The sequence below is a fragment of the Bubalus bubalis genome, chromosome 8, assembly GCF_019923935.1.
Source record: "Bubalus bubalis isolate 160015118507 breed Murrah chromosome 8, NDDB_SH_1, whole genome shotgun sequence".
NCBI classification, from domain to species: Eukaryota; Metazoa; Chordata; class Mammalia; order Artiodactyla; family Bovidae; genus Bubalus; species Bubalus bubalis.
This window is the reverse complement of record NC_059164.1, coordinates 87,839,558-87,864,027: the sequence shown is the minus strand read 5'-3', so window position 1 is coordinate 87,864,027 and position 24,470 is coordinate 87,839,558. Positions and strand designations below refer to the sequence as shown.

Genomic DNA, 24,470 nt, shown 5'->3' with positions numbered 1-24,470 from the left:
AGGGGGCTTAGCAGGTTGGAGTTCAGGGCACACAAGTCTGCCCCCAAAGATGCCAAAGCTGCATATTGATTATTTCTAATTAAAATTACTTGGAAAGCAGAACATATATGAACCCTTTGATCCTTCTTTGTCTCCCTGAATACAGAAGATAACTCTCCCTTGTGAAGAGTACCCTCCCAGTAACTGGATGCTAATAGAGACATCCTTATCACCAGAGATAATTCATTTCAGGGCTGACAAGCCCATATACACAAACCCTGTTCCTTCTTTAATACTTTACTACCCAAGCCTAAACTTTGCTTAATTTCCTTATTTATTAAGGCCTCAAACCTAAGCCTCTTTGTCTTGTCAAATGCTCACAAATGTATTGTTTCTTTACATAAAAAGATGAAAAATCTGCCTATTTCATATCACTCTCTGAGCATCATTTTATGATCTCTCATGCACATGAAATTTTCTCCTGTTAATGTGTCTTGTGTAAATTTTATTACCAGTATAGGCACAAGAACTCAAGAGGGGTAGCAAGGAATAGTTCCACCTCCTGAACAGTACCAGTCAAGTTCAAGTTTAAGAAAAATAATACCTCCATCATTACCAGTGCTTTGCACAATGAAGTTCACAACAGTAAAATAGCTATAACATGAGATAAGAGTTTGCATTTGATCTCCTATTAGCCTTAAGAGTTGTTCCCCTTCCCCTGAGCAGTCAGATGACATTCAGTTTTTATTTCCCTGAATCATCAAAGTCCTGGTTACTATATCTTCTACATATGAGATTATATCAAAGGTCCAAATGGTCACTGTAGTCTAACACAAACAGAAAACACCTGTATATTCATAAATTTCCTTTGTCCAAAGACAACAAGGACCCAAATGGCATTAAATATACCTGAGCACATTTACTAAAGGTGAAGACAAATACCATTAAAGAACAGATGGGCTCAGCTTCAAAAGACAATGCGACAAACAGATGTTTTCTTCTTATCTGTTTAAGATATCTGGAGCCTGTAGAGATACTTCTACATGGAGCACTCAGGGTGCAGACTGATTTTTTTCTTAGGGTAGAGCACTGGTTCAAAAATGTGGTCAAGAGTTTTAAGCGACTTAACATTTATCATCCTAGAAAGCCATGTTCTGCAGTCTGCCTTAAGAATGTATATTTGGGGGACTTTGTTGATCCAGTGGCTAAGACTTCAAACTCCCAATGCAGGGGGCCCAGGTTCAATCCCCGGTCAGGGAACTAGATCCCAAACTCAGCAATTAGAACAGCATTGCCATATAAATGAATACTTTTTTTAAATGGCTATTTTGTGAAAGCAAAACTATGGCTAAACTCTCAAGCAATCAGTCTTCCCAGCAGGAATGTGTGGCAATCCAGTCTAGGCCAGCTTTTCAGCCAGGATGTAAACAAAAATAAAAGTCAAATTTTTCATTACCCATGAAAGTTCCTATTCCTTTGAATAAGTTTGGGGAGTTACAGGTTCTCATGGACAGAATTAATTACATATGGGAATTCTATATATCTTCTTCCAGTGGGATCCTGTTGTGCACCTCTCAGTTAATCTCTTTTTCTTAGATTTTAAAAATCTCTATTCTGAGCCTAAAAATATATGTCTCCATGTCTGCTCCTACTGTGCAGCCTTTCCAAATACCAATAGATATGATTATTAGGACTTCCCTGGTGGCTCAGCAGTCAAGAATCTCCCTGCAATTCAGGAGCTACAGGAGACGCAGATTCAATCCCTGGGTCAGGAAGATCCCCTGGAGAAAGCCATAGCAACCCCCTCCAGTATTCTTGCCTGGAGAATCCTATGGACAGAGGAGCCTGATGGGCTACAGTTCATGGGGTAGCAAAAAGTTGGACATGACTGAAGAGATTTAGCACACATGACTATTGAAGTGTTAATCTCTGGTTGCCACTAAGGTTATTTTAAATCTATCAACACGGTCAGAAAAATTGTACTTTTTTCTTAGCACCAGTCACAGTTTGTGTTCAAATTTGAAATGTCTGCCTCCCTCAGTCAGTTCATTCATTTCAGTCATGCCTGACTCTTTGTGATCCCATAAACTGCAGCACGCCAGGCTTCCCTGTCCATCACCAACTCCCAGAGCTTGCTCAAATTCATGTCCATCAAATCGGTGATGCCATCCAACCATCTCATCCTCTATCATCCCCTTCTCCTCCTGCCTTTCATCTTTCCCAGCATCAGGGTCTTTTCCAAGGAGTCAATTCTTTGAATTGGCCAAAGTATTGAGATTTCAGCTTCAGCATCAGTCCTTCCAATGAATATTCAGGACTGCCTCCTTTACTCAGTTCAGTTCAGTTCAGTCACTCAGTCATGTCAAACTCTTTGCGACCCCATGAACCTCAGCATGCCAGGCCTCCCTGTCCATCACCAACTCCCAGAGTCTACCCAAACCCATGTCCATCGAGTCGGTAATGCCATCCAGCCATCTCATCCTCTGTCATCCCCTTCTCCTCCTGCCCCCAATCTCTGCCAGCATTAGGGTCTTTTCCAATGAGTCAACACTTCGCATGAGGTGGCCAAAGTATTGGAGCTTCAGCTTCAACATCAGTCCTTCCAATGAACACCCAGGACTGATCTCCTTTAGGATGGACTGCTTGGATCTCCTTGCAGTCCAAGGGACTCTCAAGAGTCTTCTCCAACACCACAGTTCAAAAGCATCCATTCTTCGGTGTTCAGGTTTCTTCACCGTCCGACTCTCACATTCATACATGACTACTGGAAAAATCATAGCTTTGACTAGATGGACCTTTGTTGGCAAAGTAATGTCTCTGCTTTTAAATATGCTATCTAGTTTGGTCATAACTTTCCTTCCAAGGAGTAAGCATCTTTTAATTTCATGGCTGCAATCACCATCTGTAGTGATTTTGGAGCCCCCCAAAATAAAGTCTGACACTGTTTCTACTGTTTCCCCATCTATTTCCCATTAAGTGATGGGACCAGATGCCATGATCTTCGTTTTCTGAATGTTGAGCTTTAAGCCAACTTTTTCACTCTCCTCCTTCACTTTCACTACTGTTCCAACTCCCAGTACTGTGCTTGGCCCCTAAGTTTTTAACTGAGTATGTGAGTAAGTGAATCTATCTGCTAATCCTTTCAACTAATTACTTTTTGCTTATCCTGAGTGTCATTTAAATTATTTTAATCTTCAATCATTCTCCCAAATCTATTGTATTAAACTCAAGTTGCTGCTAAGTCGCTTCAGTCATGTCCGACTCTGTGCAACCCCATAGACGGCAGCCCGCCAGGCTCCGTCGTCCCTGGGATTCTCCAGGCAAGAACACTGGAGTGGGTTGCCATTTCCCTCTCCAATGCATAAAAGTGAAAAGTAAAAGTGAAGTTGCTCAGTCGTGTCTGACCCCCAGCGACCCAATGGACTGCAGCCTACCAGGCTCCTCGGTCCATGGGATTTGCCAGGCAAGAGTATTGGAGTGGGCTGCCATTGCCTTCTCCAAAACTTGTCACAAAAGGTAACAGGGTAACGTAAAACATAGCTATTGTTACTTAAGCATGATAATTGTCACAAAATGTAACAAGGTAACGTAAAACATAGCTATTGTTACTTAAGCATGATAATTGTCACAAAAGGTAACAAGGTAATGTAAAACATAGCTATTGTTACTTAAGAATGATAATTGTCACATTTTGTGTGACAAATTAATTAATTGTCACAAAATGTGACAATTATCATTCTTAAGTAACAATAGCTATGTTTTACGTTACCTTGTTATATGAAAAGTAAAATATATCTTAGAGGTTACAATTAGCAGAGATTATTTTCTTTTTCTTTTGGCCACATCCCAGAGCTTGCAGGAACTAGTTCCCCCACCAGGGATCAAACCCCAGGACTGAGCAATGAAAAGGCCAAGTTGTAACCACTGGACTGCCAGGAAATTCCCTAGCAGGGACTTTAACTAATCTTATTCCCTTAGAATTCTCTTGAATTGCCACCATTCTACCTAATGATGTGATATAACCCAAGATTAGAATACAGCACACACAGCAGCAATGGAAACATTTTCTGGTGTTTTCCTTTACAAGGAGACATTTTTTCTCTCTACTTACATTTACTTTTAACTTTTTTCTTTCTGTCTTAACTGAGTCTTCCATTCGCCAATGGGACCTGAAGGCCGGTGACTTTGGGGATTTAAGAATCTATATTCAGAAAAGGGTTGAGCATTTATTTCCAGGCTCAGATGGTAAAGATTGTGCCTGCAATGCAGGGGACCCAGGTTTGATCCCTGGGTTGGGAAGATCCCCTGGAAAAGGATATGGCAACCCACTCCAGTATTCTTGCCTAAGAAATCCCATGGACGGGGGAACCTAGTGGGCTACAGTCCATGGAGTCCCAAAAGTGTTGGACACAACTAACACTTTCACATTTTCACTTAGCTTTATTATCCAGTGATTGGATAGCTCAAATCATTCAACCTTTAAGTGTTACTCAACTCTTTAAATAAAAATATATTGGTAGCACCTAGATTAGCCTAACTCCCAAGGATGCTGTGATGATGATACCTATGAAGTATTCTTCACAAGAAGCTCTGTATATCTGAAGTGTAGTGTTATTTCCCCTCTCTTACCTATATTATTAAATCTTGCTTATTGTGGTTCACTGCATTTGGCCCCAAACTATAAGAAAGATAGCTGTAACAAGTGTAGAGAGAATTGTGTTTGACTTATACTACTACCACTACTAAGTCACTTCAGTCATGTCTGACTCTGTGCAACCCCATAGACGGCAGCCCACAGGCTCCCTTGTCCCTGGGATTCTCCAGGCAAGAACACTGGAGTGGGTTGCCATTACCTTCTCCAATGCATGAAAGTGAAAAGTGAAAGTGAAGTCGCTCAGTCATGTCTGACTCTTCGTGACCCCATGGACTGCAGCCCACCAGGCTCCTCCGTCCATGGAATTCTCCAGGCAAAAGTATTGGAGTGGGGTGCCATAGGAGCCCATAAAAGCCAATATGTGTAGTTAGATTAGGGATATCTCTAGAAAAAGTTAGGAATTATGAATTCTTAGTCCAAGAACTAGGGGTTTCCCAGGTGGCTCAGACAGTAAAGAATCTGCCTGTAATGTGGGGGACCTGGGTTCAATCCCTGGCTAGGGAAGATCCCTTGGAGGAGAGCATGGCAATCCACTTCAGTATTCTTGCCTGGAGAATCACCATGGACAAGGAGCCTGGAGGGCAACAGTCCATGGTGTTGCAAAGAGTGAATGACCAAGCATAGCAGTAAGCACAGTCCAAGAACAATAAAGAAATATTTATCATGGCTACTGGCATAGCTAGACAATACAGAGAATTTTGGGGGTGATAACAGTAATCTAAGCCTCATTTAAAGAATATAGTCAGTGAAAAGGGAAGAGTCATACCTAGCAAAATTCACTTCAAATGTAGAAATTCAGTACAAGCTGCATTAACAATTTCCTTTTTCTCTCCATCTATAGATTCTGAGACTGCATTACCTGATGACTGTAAGACTGATCTTTGCCTCAACAAAGATCACAGGGCACCAGTTGAAGGAAATAGGAGAGCTCAGTCAGTGCTTCCACAAGAGAGCACAGCTAATCTCTGCACTGAGATCGTCACTGGTCAAAATCTACACACAGAAACTAACATTTCAGAGCAGAACCTAAATCACCTAAGTAGTATGTGCATTTTAGGCACAGGTAACTGTGAACATGATTATCTAAGAAAGTGATGTTGAGTAGGCTTATCTCTAGCATTTCCCCCCAAATTGTAGGTCACAATTAGTGGACCACAGGATTGATTTCATTGTTTGGAATAAGCTTTTTTTTAAAAAATAAGTGAAATAGGCAATACTACAGTGAAATAGAAAAAGATAGAATGGGACAGAATAGGAAACACAGAAGGTACTATACTCCCATATAGTAAGCGTGAGTATGAATTTACAAATCTTTTCTATACATATTATACATGCATGCAATGGGTCACAGTGTAAAATGTATTTTTTTTTTTTTTTTTTTTTTTACTGTGGAATGGATCAAACCACTTTGATTCTTCAAAGCTTTCAGCCTGACACACCTGGATACTGCATCCTCAGTGCAGCTGTTTCCTAATGATGTGGTCTTGGGTACATTATTAATTCTCTTTAATCTCTTCAGCAGCCACAACAAAATTCTGAGCTGTCTCAGGGCTCTTTCATGTCTGTAAATGACTGAACTACTGGACTAGGCAACTTTGTTTTCTACATGAGGACAAGCAGGACTGGAATCTGGCTTCTCAACTTGGGAGCAATATGGCCTTGCCCAAACTATTTAACTTCACTGCACTTTAGTTTTCCTTTTTCAATTAAAAAATATGACTATTAATGGCAACACTCTCACAGGTCTGCTGTGAAATTTTAATGAGATAAAATACACAGATTGCTTAGCACAAAGCCTGTGAAGAGGTTCCAGACATGCCACCCTAAATGTGCCCCTTTCCCATATTATTATGACTATTTTGAGGTGAAGGTGATTGAGCAACAGCAAATGCAGACAATATTCTGACCTCTGCCTTGCTGTCTGAAGATTTCCCTTGTGAAAGGTGTACTCTGTACCAGGAAGAGGGAAACATCACCAGAGATGGGTAGCTGATGCTAAAATGAATGTGCACAAACAAACTTATGAAAATGACCCTTATCCCCTAGCAGTTTCCCTCAGATATTTCCTAGCCACAATTTACTGTCCCTCAAATCTTAACCCCCTTTCCTTTTGTCTTGTCACTTCACAATTTATCATTCTCTGTTAAAAAGATTTGTAAACTCTTGATCCTCACTGTTCCTTTGGGTCACCCTTTTTCCTATAAAAACTTACATGTATGGGTAAAAATATTCAATAAAGTTTGTGAGTTTTTCTCCTGTTAATCTGTCTTTGGCTAGTTCAATTCACAGGCCCCAGCTATAGAACTTAAGAGGATAAAATGAAGTTTTTTTCTGCCATTACACCAGACACATTGTAAATACCAAATAAATGTAATGTTCTTAATGTTAATACATTAACAAGAAATTAAGAATAAAAATTAATAAATTATCCCCTTTATTATCCTACACCCTCCTCTGTATGAAAGACAAGCACAAAGAAAGGATAGAAACCCAAGACCATGTAATGATTCATAGACCTGCTGTCATTAAAGCTTCCTAGGAAATACCAAAATAAGACTTTAAATGATGGTGGAGTTGTGCCTGAGGGATGGCGTTTATCACTGCAACATTCTCCCTGAGTTTACTCAGTGGTGAAGAACCCACCTGCCAAGTAAGAGATCTGAGCTCAATCCCTGGGTCAGGAAGAGCCCATGGAGGAGGAAATGGCAACCCACTCCAGTATTCTTGCCTGGAGAATTCCAGGGATAGAGGAGCCTGGTGGGCTACAGTCTCTGAGGTTGCAAGGAGTTGGACATGACTTAGTGACTAAACAACTACATCCTCCCTGAAAAGGAGCCTACCTACATAAGATCTCCATGGGTCATGACTCTATTTGCAGATCAGACTGACTCAAGCCTTAATATGTGTTGCATGTTGCATTAACTTGGCTGCCTCTTTGTGTCCTGTGAAAAGTCCACTTAGAAAAGAACATATTCTAGCTCAGACTTAAAACTGTCTTCTCTCAGCCTGACTGAACTGACAAATGTGATTTCTTTTCAGTCTTTTCACTTGGATTAGTGAAATAAGCAAGTGGCATATAAGTGACACTTAAAACAAATATTAGCAAAACAAATGATTAATATAGAACACAGATAGTTTTACAGTGTTAAGTCATTATATCTTAGTTTGGCTAAACAGGCTGGTTCTGTTTCTATTTCACCAGAGAGGAGAAAGAGCAGTTATCAAAAATCAAAGAAGCAGTAGTTAAGAAGAGTATTTCTTGGCAACTAACTTACTTTGTCTATTGGCAGGTTTATTACATCTACACAATAAGAGTCATCATTAGTAACCATTATTATTGCTGTTATCAAATTAAACAATACACCTAGCACATCATATATATGTATCAAAATAGGCGACTAATGCTATCAAAAAGAAAAATTAACTAAAACATCGACCTTCTAGTGCCATTATAGAGGTATATGAACAATCCTTGTCATCTCTGCCCCTCTCCACTACTCCGTAAAAACCTGACCACATTTACCCTTGTAGATGAGCACAGCAGGAACTGTTCTCTGTCTCCACCAAGAACAGAGGTGAACAGGAGTGCCCGATAATTTTCACCTGAGGCCAGAGAAACAGGAATTCAGAGTGAGTGTGATAGGAGACTAAGAATCTGGCCAGTTTATAACAGGATGGGAGTGTCCTTGAAATTCACCAACTGGGAGAAAGCACGGAAGAGAAGGACCTCTGAGAGGCTGGAGAAATCAGCTATAGAAATATCCAAGAACAAACATCAAGAAAATTGTAGGCTGTTCCACTTCAGAATTTTTGAAGAGTCTGAACCTAGTATAAGCATAACCTAGTATAAGTCTGAACCTAGTATTATCGGGGGATAAACCAAGTATGAGTTTGAGGGATGAGGACAAAATCTTTATAAGACTAATTTTTTTTTTTTTTGCTTTAAAAAAAAAAAATGTAAACCAGATTAGACAGATCACAAGACAATATCAAAGAGTTAAAATTTTAAAGGCACTTGCTCACTTGTCAACATAATTATGAGGTAATGAGTCTCACAAGGTGGTATTTAATTAATATTTTAGCTACTTAATGAATGTTTATGATCTGAACAAAAAAAAATCTTTTATTCAGTTGTGTATGGCTTATCTGCTTTTAATTTTTAACACACAATTCTTATAATTGAAAAAAATCCAAGATAATAAGTAATGTTTATGGATGGCCTAAACTGCCTTAATTAGGGTGATATTTATTACATTTTAAATGCTAACATGAGTACATCAAGACTTTTATTAAAATGTCATTAAGAGACAGTGTTTACAGGAAAACAATTTCAACCAAATCCTTACAATCAGACAATCAACAACTGATTCTGAAATCACCTAAGGGTTTTCTGTGAAAATTAATTATGGGATTTATATCACTCAGTAACACCCTGGAGTAAGAATAATCCTCATTTTCCAAATGAAGAAATAAGCATTAGAAAAAAATTAAAAGATGACCACCATCCCAAAGCTAGAAAACTCAATTCTAGCTAATTCTGATGTTCAAGTTGTGCCCAAGCCTCTCTATTATATAAGCCACTATCATAGAGATGAAAATATGAAACAAACACAGGACATGTTCTTGAGAGTAGGCCCAATATTTTAATTATCTAGTACTGTATGTAGATGATGGACATCTTTCTGTTTGTATAATTAACCAGCATATGGCTATTAGAATTAACCTCACTTGAAAGAAAGGAATTAAAATTCAGTCTAAATATTTTCAAAGGTATGCATTTAGTTAGACTCCAGTGCAGTTCACTTGCCCCTAAACTATCTCTTGGTTTTGGTTTAGATAACATTTGCAGAATGGTTACTTCTTCTATTAATTTTCTTCACTCAACTATTTTTGTGCATATGCTTTAGCTTCAAATGATTACAAGTGTTAGCGTAGCAGTGGTGTCTTATGTTTTAACTTAGTTTACTCAGTCTTGATCAGGAAAATGGAAATACTGTATTATTTACTAACTTTCCACATACTGCAACCTAAAAGTTAGAATACATCCTTTAAACTAAGAGACCAACACTTTACCTAAAGTAGAAGTAAGTTGAATTATTTGTGGAGGTCTTTCACCTCCTGGTTAATGTATGTGATCTTCTAAGTTTGCCAACAGTGATTAAGTTAGTTATTGAAACTTGTTATATAACTTTCTCAGAAAACTGTCATAGAGAATGGGCAAGTTGAAGCCTAAACACCTTTGGGGTTTAAATCATGATACAGTAACTGGACAAAGTGAGCTAGTTTGAGCCTAACCTCAGCCCCAATCCTGAGACAAGTTGATGAGTGCTAATATTTTAGCTTTTCTTTTTCTTCCCCACCTCTCTTCCTTCCTTCTCAGACACTCTACATATGTCAACACATTTAATATTAATATCAACCCTGTGAAGGAGGCACAAGTATTGTCCCTAATTCTACAGATGTCACTCAACTTCTTTATACCTCAGGCTGAGCAAATTTCCATTGAATCCCTGGGATTCAGATGTCAGAACTGTTTCTATTTCATTGGCAAAGTCCTGGAGTGCCTTAATGCAGCAGGTCAGAAGAAGAAAATAAGCCAGTTTCAAGGAGGCCCAGTGGGTTCTTTAGTTTAAGAGATCTATTTCATCAAAGTCTGACTTGACTGATGTCTGAGATGTTTCTGGCTATTTTCAAAGATTTAGAATAAAATTTTTAAATCCGAGGAAGAAAACTCAAGAAAGTGCCCAGGGAAATATGACAGAGGTTTGGCTGAACCCAGACTCTGTCCGGAGCTCTCTTGTCTCCTGGAGCATTGGTCTGCAGTCAAGTGTAGCCCTGGCAGCAGCTGGACTATGACAGAGGGTCATACAAGGAGGGACACACCACACGTTAAACCCTTCCATAGTCCTACAAGTGGCAACATTGAGGAGTTTCTATCATTTTTTTCACATATTTTTGCCAAAATGACTGATACTTTAAATGTCTCCCACTTCATCCAGAAACACTGCCGTATATTCTACACTCAGCTTTGCTGGTCTCCCTAGACTCTTGCTACTTCTTTCTACTTGAACTATCCTGATACCTTTGGTTTTCCTCTGTGCCTCGCTTTTATTTCCCTGTTTAGAGCATTCTGATGGGCACCATAGTCCTCCACCTGCTTAGGTTTAGATTCTGGTTTCTCCTCTGAACTGTCTTGAGACGTCTCTTGTCTTATTTGGGTTCTGTAACCTCTACAACCCAAGTGAGGCTCCCCAACTTCCCTCCAATGTCTACATCTACTTGTTTGCAATCAGTTAAAATATACTCCATGATTCTGACCTTACCTGGTTCACACCCTCAGTTTTAATTATTTACTTCTCTCTTGCTCAAGTTCCTTAGCTAATTTACTTCTGGTTAGATTTTCATGAAGTAATACTTTAACAGGCTCCCTCAGGGTCTTCGTTTATTGCCTAAGGAAGAATTTCAGACCTTGAAAAGGGCTATCAAGGAGTGACTAGGGCATCTCAAACCATACCGTAAGTGTTGCCTACTTGATTTATTGATTGAACTATTTTAAATGGTGCATGCCAAGAGCAGACATGGGGGATATTACATGCCAAGAGCAGACATGGAAGATACCATATAGACTAGATTTTGTTCTTTTTTTTTTTCCATGCAGGATCTTAGTTTCCTGAGTAGGGATCATACCACCCTGTTCCCCCTGCACTGGGAGCGTGAAGTCTTTTTTTTTTTTTTTTTTTTTTACTTTTATTTTGTATTAGGGAATAGCTGATTAACAAGCAGTGTTGTAATCATTTCCGGTGAATAGGTGCATAGCAAAGTGACTCAGCCATATATATAGATGTATCCATTGCAAGAGTGGAATCTTAACTGCCTGCCTGCTTGGGAAGTCCTCAGATTCTATTTTTATGTGGTTTACATTCTAGTGAAGGAATCAGATAATAAGCAAAAACCAAACAAACAAATAATTTCAAAGTGATAAATGCTGAATTAGTCTGTCTGAGCTGCTGTAAGAAAATACCACAGACTGGGTAGCTCATGAACAACACAAAATTTTTCCCACAGTTCCGCAGGCTGTGAGGCTTCAGATCAAGGTGCCAGCATGCTCAGGTGAGGGTCTTTTTCCAGGTTGCAGACCTCTCACTGTGTCTTCACATGGTGGGAGGAGGCTTTCAAGCTCCTCAGGCCTCCTGGATAAAAGCACCCATTCTTCATGATCTAAACATCTCCTGAAGGCCCAACATCCTAATATCATCCCAACAGGCATCAGGAGTTCAGCATATGAAGATTGAGGGGGTTCAAATATTCAGACTGTGGCAAATGCTATTATAGGATTTAAAGAGAAAATGAGAAAGAGCAGAGTTAAAAAGGCAATTCTTGTCCATTTTACAGTATACAATATATAAAGTTAATTCCTAAAGAGATTGTACCAATTAATACTTCCTCCAGAAAGTGGTGCTTATTCCCCAGACCCAAACTAACACTGTATTATTATATTTTGCAAGTTTTTGCCAATCCAAGTAATGTAAACATGCTATGCTATGCTAAGTCACTTCAGTCGTGTCTGACTCTGTGCGACCCCATAGACTGCAGCCCACCAGGCTCCCCCGTCCCTGGGATTCTCCAGGCAAGAACACTGGAGTGGGTTGCCATTTCCTTCTCCAATGCATGAAAGTGAAAAGTGAAAGTGAAGTCGCTCAGTCGTGTCCGACTCTTAGCGACCCCGTGGACTGCAGCCTACCAGGCTCCTCCATCCATGGGATTTTCCAGGCAAGAGTACTGGAGTGGGATGCCATTGCCTTCTCCGAATGTAAACATAATATCTCATTATTTAATAATTATTATTTTATTTTGAGAAATTGGGTCATGCATCATTTTTTGTCATAATTTTTGGTCCATGTCCTTTGCCCATGTTAGGTTTGAGTTGTTTTGAATTGATTTGCTTCAGAACTCTTTATATATCATCAGAATTATTATTTTGTCATGTATTCCAAATATATTTTTCCAGTCATGTTCTGAGTTGTCCATGGTACTGTTTCCATGTAAAGCAAGCTGCTTTTCTTTATGTTTGTTTCTAAATATTTGGAGAATAAATGGGACTTAGTTTAAGTTCCCCAGTAGCAGACCCTAAGATGAGGTTTCACGTGCAAGTGATTTATTAGGAAAGCTTTTTCAGGTAGAAACTCTCAGAGAAAGAAAGCCACAGAAGAAAGGGGACAAAACCAAGAAAGGGTGTAGTTTCATGTAAAGTCCTACAGAAGGCAGCATTAGCCTGATCACACTGCAGATCCAATTAAGGGCTTCAGGAAACAAAATCATACTGAATAGCAGGAAGCAATGAGGAAGAAAAGCCACTGAATCTGGGAGAGGGGATGCACACAGACTATAATAGGGACTTTGGGGGATCTGCCAAGTGTCTGTTAAATTGTGTGGGTCAAAAGTCAATGAAAGGAAAGAATCAAGAAGTTCAAATACAGCGTTTGATTTCAATTTTGAAATTTATTATTATTTACTTGTGATCAGTTATTAAGCAAGGTAACAGAAGGAATCCACCCAGTCAGGACAATTAAGTTCACCCTGACCTAGTCACCAGTGACTACTCCTTTTCTTCACCTCTCCCTAGATTTCCACAATCAGGCCTAATGGTGACAAAGCTATTGGGAAAGTCAGTTTTCAATAAGTTGAAAGCCAAGTAAGTAATTTCAGATGCAGATCTTGAGTGTATATGAAAAGATGTAATGGACTGAAAGGGGGATGCTTGGTCTTTCAGGAACACAGAGTTGAGTCCTGCACTGTTACTCATAAAGAACATCCTTGCTTTATTTTTAGAGTAACTAGAAAATAACCCCTGATTTTGATCTTCATTAATATCACAGATTATTTTCTTCTTGGAGGATGCTTAGTCTCCACTAAGGGAATCTCTTTCTTAATTCTCTTATGGAGTAAAATTTAATATTGTGAGGTAAATATCATGCTGATAGCATCTGAAAAACTCTTATGACTCTTTTAATGACAGACACTTGTCTAGCACAAAGCACTACACAGTTTAGGACTGCCCTTTCCCAACTGTCACTTCCAGGGATGCACGTGTGGATTTTTTTATCTCCCCTAATGATTTTAATATACATCTTTGACTAAAAATAACTGAATTACTGCCCTTTATTTTAACACATATTTTTCAAGTGTCTCCTGTGTAACTGCTCTGAGCTTCACCTAGGAATACAAAGATGAATTCACTATGACTTAGGAAGTTTTAGTGAGTAGAGGGAGAAGAAGGAAATGAAAAAAAAGTGTCTATCATGTAGGACATAGTAATTCAGAGACTGCTTATCATTCCCCACTCTCTTGTTCCCTTTTTTAGTAGTAATAGATTTTAATCTAATCTAATGGATGCCAGAAATACAGATCACATTTAACAGCCTTCCTTGAAGCTAGCTGGGGGTCAGGTGACTGAATTCTGCTGAAAGATATAAGCTGATGCATCACGTGACAGTTCCTGGGAAATTTTCTAAAAAGAGTATGAGTTGTTTTCTTAACATTCTTCAGAGGTGGTCAGTGAAGAAGTTTCTTTAGTATCATTTTGATCTCATGGATTTAAATGTATTTCATGTGTTTCAATCTATTGCAGTTATTTCTTTAGATAGATAGATAGTGAAGTCGCTCAGTCATGTCTGACTCTTTGCGACCCCATGGAGAGTAGCCAACCAGGCTCCTCCATCCAGGAGATTTTCCAGGCAAGAATACTGGAGTGGGTTTCCATTTAGTGATTCTCAAATGTTCTCATCTTTGGCAGTGGCTCTTTGAGTTGCCTAGTGAGTACTTTTGATACAATCCTAGTGACCCCCAGCAGAACCCTTGTTTTATAGTATAATAAATTATTTCAGACACCTTTTGTACTTTTCCTGTCTTAGGCCTGGAATCAGACAGTTTCCTAAGAGGTCCTAGTTTCTTTTATGGGTAAATGATATTTAGATGTTTAGAGTTTGAGAGCTAAGGGTATATTGCTTATAGTTAACAGTTTTATCTCAAATAAATAAATAAAAGGACACTGACTATGTGATATCAGAATCAGTCTACTTGCAGGTTATATTTGTCTATAAATTAGTAAGAAGAAATTTGGTGCAATGAGAAAGTAAAAAATGACAAAAAGATAAAACAAGCCTATTTAATATCACATCAAAAAAATGTGAATTGATTTGGAATAAATTTACCAAAGAGATGAAAGATATGTATTCTGAAAACTATAAAACATGGAGGAAATTGAAGAGGACACAAAGAAGTGGAAGGATATCCCTTGCTCTTGGATTGGAAGAATTAACATTGTATAAATGGCCATACTACCCAAAAGCAATATACATATTTAAAGTGATCTCTATCAAAATACCTATGATATTTTTCACAAATAATCCTAAAATTCACATGGAAGCACAACTGACCTTGAATTGCCAAAGCAATCTTGGGAGAAAAGAACAAAGCTGCAGTTATCAGGCTCGCAGACTTCAGACTATGCTATAAAGCTTCAGTAACAAAATGAGCCAGGAGGTAAATGGGCTTCCCCAATGTAAAGTGATTGGAGAGTCATTCCCTGAAGAATGCTTCATAAAAGTTATTCACACGGGGGGTGTGATGCAACAACTCTGTCTCTGAGTCCATCCATGTATCTATCCACACATACTGTACCCTTTTTTCCTCCTAATAAATAAACACCTTACTTGCTTCATTACTTTCTGTCTTTGTGGAAATTCTTTTCTGCAAAGCCAAAGGGCCAGGACCCTTGTCATTGACCACCGGTCTAGAGGCTGGAATCTGGTAGTCTCACCATCATGACTCAGCCTCAATCTCTGCCTGGGAACCCAAGCCCAGCCTCAAGCTGTTGCAGCCCAAGGCCATCCGAGATCAAAAACAGCATGGTACTGATACAAACATAGAATAGAGAACCTAGAAACACACACACACACACACTAATGGTTAATTAATCTATGACAAAGGAGGAAAGAATATAGAATGGGAAAAAGTCTCTTTAATAAATGGTGCTGAAAAAATGGGACAGCTACATGTAAAACAATGAGGTTAGAACATTTCCTCACACCATACGCAAAAATGAACTCAAAATAGATTAAAGACCTAAATGCAAGACCTAAAGCCATAAAATTAGAAGAGAAAATAGGCAGAACATACTTTGACATAAAAGATTGTAGCAATACTATTTTGGATCTGTCTCCTAAGTCAAAAAATAAATATATAAAAGCAAAATTAAACAAATTGGAGCCAATTAAAAAAAAAAAGAAAACCATTGACAAAATGCAAATATAACATACAGAATAGGAGAAAACATTTGCAAATGATATGATTGATAAGGGATTAATATCCAGGATATATAAATAGATCTAATGAAAACATAACTAGTTTAAGTTCAAAAGAAAAGGGTTCTAAGCCTGGGTATTTCTTCAGGATATTGTCACTTCATTACTCTGAGTCATATAGACTTTTATCTACCTCAAAATAAAGATAGGATTGCCTATTGCAGTTTTTATGAGGATCAATATTGATAGTGCTTGACGGTAATAGCTAACATTTGCTTGGGAACTTCTATGTGCCAGATTTCATTCTAAGTGTTTTATCTACTTGATATGATTAAACTGTATACAAGGAAAAAAGATACCAAAATGATCTTCCTTTTATGAAAGAGAACACTGAAGATTAGTGAAACTGAGCACTTTGCTGTTTCCATAAAGAGAAGTTAGGACTGTCCCAAGAAACTGCAGTCATTAAGCATCTTTAGAGGTAGATCTCTTGTCCAGGAGCAGTGAGCCAAATTAAACAGAGTCTGCAGCTGGAATATCTGGGGACTGACTGAACATAACCAGTAGTCACAGCCCAAATTAATAAAAATATGTAAAATTCATGGTCAAAACTTGAATGAAAATGTTCAAATTCCACTGCAAGAAGAAAACTAGGCAACTCAGAATCCAGACGGGGCTCTTTTGCAAACTGGCTCTTTGACTTTGCCAAGTAATTTATTCTCCTCAGGCCTCAAGTCTTCACAGAGGAGTTGAACTATGTGATTTCAGAGGCTCATGAACTACTATAAGAATAGAACAATAATGTTAGAGACTGACTGCAATAACTCACTATAAATGTGCAGAGTTTAAAAAAACAGAAAACCTGTAACAAATTTATAACTTCCACTGTTCGGGTTTCTGCATCAGTCATTCATTCATTCAAATATTTATTGGGCACCTACTGTGTACCAGGCACTGTACCAAGTAGTGTTCTGGCAGTGAACAAAGTGAAGTCTTCATTTTCTTAGTTTAGAAGACAGAAATAAGCAAATATACAATCTATACTATGTCTTCAGTGATAAATGCTACAGACCAGAGAATAAACCAGGGAAGTTGATGGTGAAGGGAAGTATCCCATCACAGTGCCCTCTAGATTCTTCTGTGAACATATCAGGCCCACTCCCAAATATTCACCTCTGATCCATTTGGCTGAAAAACCCTCCCCCAAACATCCTCACAGTCAACTCTCTATCATTCAAACAGTGTCTGCTAAAGCTGCCCAACATATGAAAATCCCACTCTCTCCCATTCTGCTTTTTCTGTTTTTTTTTCCCCATAAATCTAACATCTGAAACAAATTGCTAATTTATGTATTGACTGTCTCCTCCATGAGTTCTAAAAAGGCAAGGTTTTTTGTTTTGTTCAAGGATATATTTCAAAGCCTAGAACAGTGCCTGATAAGAAGTAAGGTTTAATAAATCAATTAATGTACAAGTTGATTAATAGGTGAATAAATGAATTAAGAAGATGACGTGGAAAGACTTCTCTGAAGAGGTGACTAGTAAAAACTTGATATTTAAAAATCAAAAGTTAAGGAAAGTTGTTAATTAAATTTTGCCACATGAAGTTGATAGACAATTATGTGGCTTCAAAGTACTTAAATTCTACTTATATTAAATAGCAAAAAAATACTTACAATATATGGTTAAGTGAAAAACATGAGATGCAAGAATACAAATTCTTATATATTATTTAGAACCATGTTTTAAAAATGCCTTTATAAGAAAAGCTAGCAAGAAATATATCATGAGTTACCAGTATATATTATAGTGATTTTTGGTTATTTTGTGGTTATTTCCATTACATTCACAAGTTTTCTATATTGTGTTTCCTAAAAATAAATAATGAAAATATTTCAAAGTTAACCTGCATGATGCAACCTGTCTCCTGTGGTATTATAATTTTCATTTGGTTTGTATTTTACATTTAGAAATTAGACCTTCACCATGTCAGTAACCCCTGATAAGCAGGGACCCAGAGTTGAAAAGTAAAATCCATATTACAAATATTTCACGGAAAGATGAAAGAGGTGGGAAAGGAGATTGAATCAACTCTCATGCCTTCTATAATAGCATCATAGCTGTCTTGAGTTTACCTTTCATGTAGATCATCTCTAGGAGAAGGAAATTCTATCAATTGAAATGGTGCCTTTCAAGAGAATGGAGAAGGCAATGGCACCCCACTCCAGTACTCTTGCCTGAAAATCCCATGGATGGAGGAGCCTGGTGGGATGCAGTCCATGGGGTCGCTAAGAGTAGGACACGACTGAGTGACTTCACTTTCACTTTTCACTTTCATGCATTGGAGAAGGTGTAATGGCAACCCACTCCAGTGTTCTTGCCTGGAGAATCCGAGGGACAGGGGAGCCTTGGTGGGCTGCCGTCTATGGGGTCTCACAGAGTCGGACATGACTAAAGCAACTTAGCAGCAGCAGCAGCAAGAGAATACATGTGTGAGTGATTATACATAGAACATAACATCAGGAAGAGGAAATTGCCCAAGACCTCATTTCATTCTAAGTGTCTCCGTTATTTTGGTGATCCAGAGAAGATAACTGAAGATTTAACAACATGTATTAATAGAGAAAGTATGCATGGGATGTGTTATCTCACTTATTCCTCAGAATAATTAACTAAGAATCATATTACCAAATTTCAGATGAGGAAAGGGGGGAATATGAATAACTTTCCCAGAGTCATATAACCAGATGGATAATGAAACAATGATTTAAATTAGATTTAAACTGATTAAAAACCCACTGCTCTAAACTCACATATGGGGACCAAAATACCCAGTATTTCTTGATAGGACCCCTTCCTAGTTGCATTTTTGGGTCCCTTATATGCCATGCATTAAAATATTTTTTATTAATGATTTTTGCTTGCAAAAACACCAACCCTACTTTTATTAACATGTCTCCAGTTTCTACATCTAGAGCAGTATCAGCCTAGGCAAGCATGAATACTATCCTGAAGTTTTTCACTTTATTTACATGACCAGCGTCTTTGAGGGAGGGAATTATGGTGGATGAGAGAGGTGCCATATTGGAATAGATGTCTTTGCAGGGAGTTGATTCATCTCCCCTTACCTTAGTTCCTGAGCCCTTGTGAGAAGTCACAACAGGAACTGCTCATTGACCAGTTCTACACTCATTGAGCCCAGGCAAGGAGAAGCAGCCTGAAAAGTTTGAACATAAGGCTGGAACAGGAATTCTGCATTTAAATCTCTTCAGTGGACCAGGTGACTAGGTCCCTAAGGTGACCGCATTTGTTAAATCAGATAATTGCTTAGTAATATGTCCTTAAGTAAATTGCTAGCTGGAAGGGCAGTCATTGAAATTAATAATTTAATATTTAGATGTATACTTTTATTTATCAATGGTTATATTAAGACTAAAATATATTAGTTCTAGGTTAAATACAACTTAAACCTTCTACCAAGGAAGAAAGGTACATTGATTTTACTCCTGGATCTGGCTTCTTAGCCAAATTGGAGCCAAAGAATGCAGTGTTTCCTGTTTATATCAAGTGACACACATGTCTACTTATAGTGCCTCTCAATGGATTTCATGTGAGAAAAAAATTGTCACAGGTTTCATCTCTTCCCTGTGATAACCCTGAGGCCACACAATTCCCTTTAAGCTCAATTATCTCACCACTGACGGCTCTGATAACTTGTGGAAACCAGCAGACGCAGTGTGAGTAGTGAGCCCGAGAAAGAGAAAGGCCCAGAGCAGCCATCAGCCGTCTTCATTTCTCTGCAGTCAGCCCCTTGGTATCCCTGATAACAATGACAGGAGAATCTCTCCGCCAGCACTGCCAGGTCTATATCAGATGCTCTGCCTTTCACAATAAATTCTCCATCCTTGGAGGCCTCTATGTGGTAACTCGCAGGGTTCAGGTGAAGGTAATCAGGCATTTTCCATACCTTCCTTATGCATCTCCCATTATTCCTGCAGACATGAAGTCTGAACACCTCAGCGGCTCTGGTCACATTGACTATGTAGCTCCCTAAATCAGAACTCACAAACTGCTTCATCTTTAATATAGTTGCCCTAGAAATGTAGAAACAAATAGGATTTAGTATTTTTCTAGTACTGGTAGGGTTAGGGCATCTAGACCCACAAGGCTGCTCTTTGGACTCGATTGACAATGGATTGGTTCCAGCCAGTGAACTCAGGCTCAGGTGCTGTAACACAGGGGACCCAGACCAAAAAAAATAAAGGTGATCATGACAGGAGATGGAAAATATATTGCCTTAGGCTAACTGAGCTTGGAAATGGGCCCCAGCGTCAGCATATATGACCTTGTGCTGTGCTCAGTCACTCAGTCCTGTCTGACTCTTTGCAACCCATAGATTGCAGCCTGCCAGGCTCCTCTGTCCATGGGATTCTCCAGGCAAGAAAACTGGAGTGGGTTGCCATTTCTTCCTCGAGGGGATCTTCCCAACCCCAGGGATCAAATCCATGTCTCCTTTGTCTCCTACAATGCAGGCAGATTCTTTACCTCTGAGCCATTAGGGAAGCCCCATAAGTGACCTTGCCTTCTTCCAATTTGTATTATTTTTTCTTCTTCCTTCTAAAACCCAAGTTAATGGGTGTGAAAAAAAGAGGAACAAACCCAAATTTAGAAATCATGCCAGAGTTGTTGTTCTCTGGCCACCTTTCAGCTGTGTGTACTTTTCAGGGTTGTGTTGTTGCTGCTGCTGCTGCTAAGTCACTTCAGTCGTCTCTGACTCTGTGCGACCCCATAGACGGCAGCCACCAGGCTCCCCCGTCCCTGGGATTCTCCAGGCAAGCACACTGGAGTGGGTTGCCATTTCCTTCTCCAATGCATGAAAGTGAAAAGTGAAAGGGAAGTCGCTCAGTCGTGTCCGACTCTTAGCGACCCCGTGGACTGCAGCCTTCCAGGCTCCGCCATCCATGGGATTTTCCAGGCAAGATTACTGGAGTGGGGTGCCATTGCCTTCTCCGCAGGGTTGTGTTAGAACCTGAATTATTCTGTTCTACCAAATTATTCTTGACCATCAACCTGAGCCTTCCGGATTTTCCTGTTAAGATCAAACATAGACTGCCCTTGGATCTAGCCTCCTCTATACAATTCAAACACAGGGACACCTGGAAGGCTAACCAAGTAATTTGTGTGTGTTTCCTATTGTGTGTTCTAAACAGAGGCTCCTGGTTTTGCACCCAGCTTCCTGATGACTCGTCAGGAGCCTCATGGGCTAGAAGGGAAATATCACACCTGGAGAGTCAGGTACTGATCCTCTCAGTGTCAACCTAATTCTCATATGTGGACAGAGGAGACTTTTAACTTTATATTGTCACAAGTAATTTCATAAACAACATCTCGGTAGCAACAAATTGAGCATGTGAATGAAATTCTAAGAATAATATCAGATTACCATGAACTTGCAAAAAACAAATTTAACAAAAAGCATTGAGGATACAAGCATTATAATTCAAGGCAAAATATGCTATAGAGATATAAACAGAAAACATCTGGAAAAACAGGAGAGACTGTGATTGACGTGGATTGGGGAAAACTAGGAAGACTTCTTGGAAATAGATAATATTTAATTGGAAGAAATTTGAAGAGAAAAATCTTACTTTAAATGGGTTTATTTTTTCCACCAGTTTCTCCATAGAAGATAAATAAGTTCAATGTGGATATTAGAAATTACCGTCTAATTACACTTTTCAAAATATGATATCACACATTTTATGTAATGGCTAAATGTAAGGGCTCCAGAGTTGTACATTTGTGGTTAGTGTCAGCTTCACCATTAGCGAGCCTAAGTAGCTGTTATCCTAGTTAGATTTCTTCTCCTTTCCTCATGTATACATGAGGGTGCTAGTCCTTACTTCATAAGTGTTTTATGATCAGTAAGTGAGCTAACCCAAAATAAAAAAATCACTTAGTACAATCCTGGACTACAGTAAATATTCAATAATCATCAATATTAACCATCTTAATATAAATTCCCTCGTGGGCTTCCCTCCTGGCTCAGAGGTTAAAGCATCTGCCTGAAATGTGGGAGACCCGAGTTCAATCGCTGGGTCAGGAAGATCCCCTGGAGAAGGCAATGGCACCCCACTCCAGTATTCTTGCCTGCAGAATCCCATGGAGGGAGGAGCCTGATGGGCTACAATCCACAGCCTTGCAAAGAGTCGGACACGACTGAGCGACTTCCCTTTCACTTTTCACTTTCATGCGCTGGAGAAGGAAATGGCAACCCACTCCAGTGTTCTTGCCTGGAGAATCCCAGGGACGGGGGAGCCTGGTGGCTGCCGTCTATGGGGTCGCACAGAGTCAGACATGACTGAAGTGACTTAGCAGCGGCAGCATCTTTATTGAGCTGCTTCTATGTATCAGGTGCTTATTTGAACTTGGATTATAAAGCAATTTTGCTATGGGAGATCTGAGAGCTCTGATTAGAGTAAGTTCTATAGGAAAATAGTGAATAATTTAAATAGTAACTATACTGCCAAGTGGAGAAGGAAATGGCAACCCACTACAGTATTCTTGCCTGGAAAATCCCATGTACAGAGGAGTCTGGTGGGCTAGAGGCCATGGGGTTTCAAAAGAGTCTGACAAGACTTAGAGACTAAACAACAACATACTGCCAAGTTACCGTCTTAACTCAGATGAACTTAACTCAAATTCATGTCTCCCCAAATAACAATGCCCACAGTTCTCAGGGCAGCACTTTCTCCAATAGTACTGATTAGATCTTGCAGATTGAAAACAGTAGAGTTCATTATACATTTGAATATAAAACAATCTGCCAGTGATTATGATTGAAGGCTAAATGTAAAATAATAGGATGACACTATTCTTTAATTTCTTAGAGTAATGCAAATGTTAAATGAACCAGTGTTTAAATATTGCCCTCTATAATTAAATGGAAAAACATATTAAATATATATTTTTTGAACTGATATCTTCCCAAACAGTATATTATTTTGAGACAATTTGCCTGTAGATAGCCAGCAATAGTTGTTTAGTCAAAGTTGACTAGGGACATAGACACACAAAGCAGCTATAAGTATATGACCTGGAAACAGAATCCCCAAGTTTTCCAAATGTGAGGGATGCCTTGCATTCATCTTAGCCAAGTTCCTTTGGTGGAAAACAAAAAGCCAAGTTTTCAGTTTGCAACACTCTCCCCAGAACTTTGCCTCTACAGTGACTCAGAGGGCTTTTAAAAATATTTTTGTTTTATATCAGAGGGGTTTTGTGTCATTTGGATTCCCAGGCTAGGCAAAGGAATACAGTGTTTAGGGCCCGCAAGATCTGATTTGATCCAGCCCTTATAATTGATCCCTGAAAATATTTGTTGTTAATTTTAGAGTACCTAACTTAATGGGCTTTATTTATGATTCATCCAGTCACAGATTTTTCTCAGTTAAGATATGGTTAAGATAGATGAAAATAAAATTTCAGCAGGGAGAATTTTGGTTTTGTAATCCTAAAGGATTACTGTTTTAGTGTTTAAAGGTCAGCATAAATCTAGGTCATTTGAGAGGGAAAATAAAAGTAGAATGTACACAATTGGCTTCCTAATTTTTTCTGCAGTTGGTTTTCTAAGTAAGTGTGTTATTAATCATCATAATACATTCCCCCATTCTTTAGAATAGTAAACATTCACCTTATACTCTAAGGATCCATTTCCATAGGCTATATGCTGGAAAAAGTAATTGGGTGACTTTGTGGAAATTAAAAGCAGAACTTTAAACAGTATTTTTGCTTTGGGTATTTTATATTAGTATCAATACTTGAGAAAGAAGTCTCCTTACTTGCACTTTTATAGTCTCCTAAAATGAAAGATTTCACAATCCCAGTTTTTAAAGTTTTTTTGTTTGTTTTCTTTTTCAGCAATTTCCTTGCAATTTTCAAAAATAAGAAAATATTTTGGTTTAAACTATTAATAATTTCTTTTCAGGCTCACATCTATTTCCATTTCCCAGGACCAAGGTGTCTGCTGAACAGGTCAGAGGTGACATGACATGGCAAGTAAGGGAAGAGTTTTTGTGAGGCTCAAATGAGATAGTGTAAGCAAAATGGTTTTGAGAATTATCCATGATATGAGGAATACTGGCAAGAGGAGGAGTAAGAAATGCAGAGCTCAGAATGAGGACTCTGCTGGGTCCAGGTCCATTGCCTCTTTTAACAAAGACCTAAGGGATCAGAAAAAAAGCAAAATGGCTGTCTGGGGAGGCCTTACAAATAGCTGTGACAAGAAGAGAAGCAAAAAGCAAAGGAGAAAAGGAAAGATATAAACATCTGAATGCAGAGTTCCAAAGAATAGCAAGAAGAGATAAGAAAGCCTTCTTCAGCGATCAATGTAAAGAAATAGAGGAAAACAACAGAATGGGAAAGACTAGAGATCTCTTCAAGAAAATCAGAGATACCAAAGGAACATTTCATGCAAAGATGAGCTCGATAAAGGACAGAAATGGTATGGACCTAACAGAAGCAGAAGATATTAAGAAG

The 24,470-nt window shown here is 38.8% G+C and overlaps 1 protein-coding gene across 1 annotated transcript in view; it reads right to left on the bottom strand.

Annotated features, from left to right (window-relative positions):
- Window positions 1–20,013, bottom strand: part of LOC102390833 (hyaluronidase PH-20-like) — a 45,946-nt gene extending 25,933 nt beyond the window's left edge. The window contains exons 1-2 of the mRNA XM_045166336.1: window positions 19,638–20,013; window positions 8,157–8,236 (exon numbers count right to left, since the gene is read on the bottom strand). Coding sequence (XP_045022271.1) covers window positions 8,157–8,236; window positions 19,638–20,013 — 456 coding nt within the window. The remainder of the gene's footprint in view (window positions 1–8,156; window positions 8,237–19,637) is intronic.
- Window positions 20,014–24,470: the final 4,457 nt, after the last annotated feature.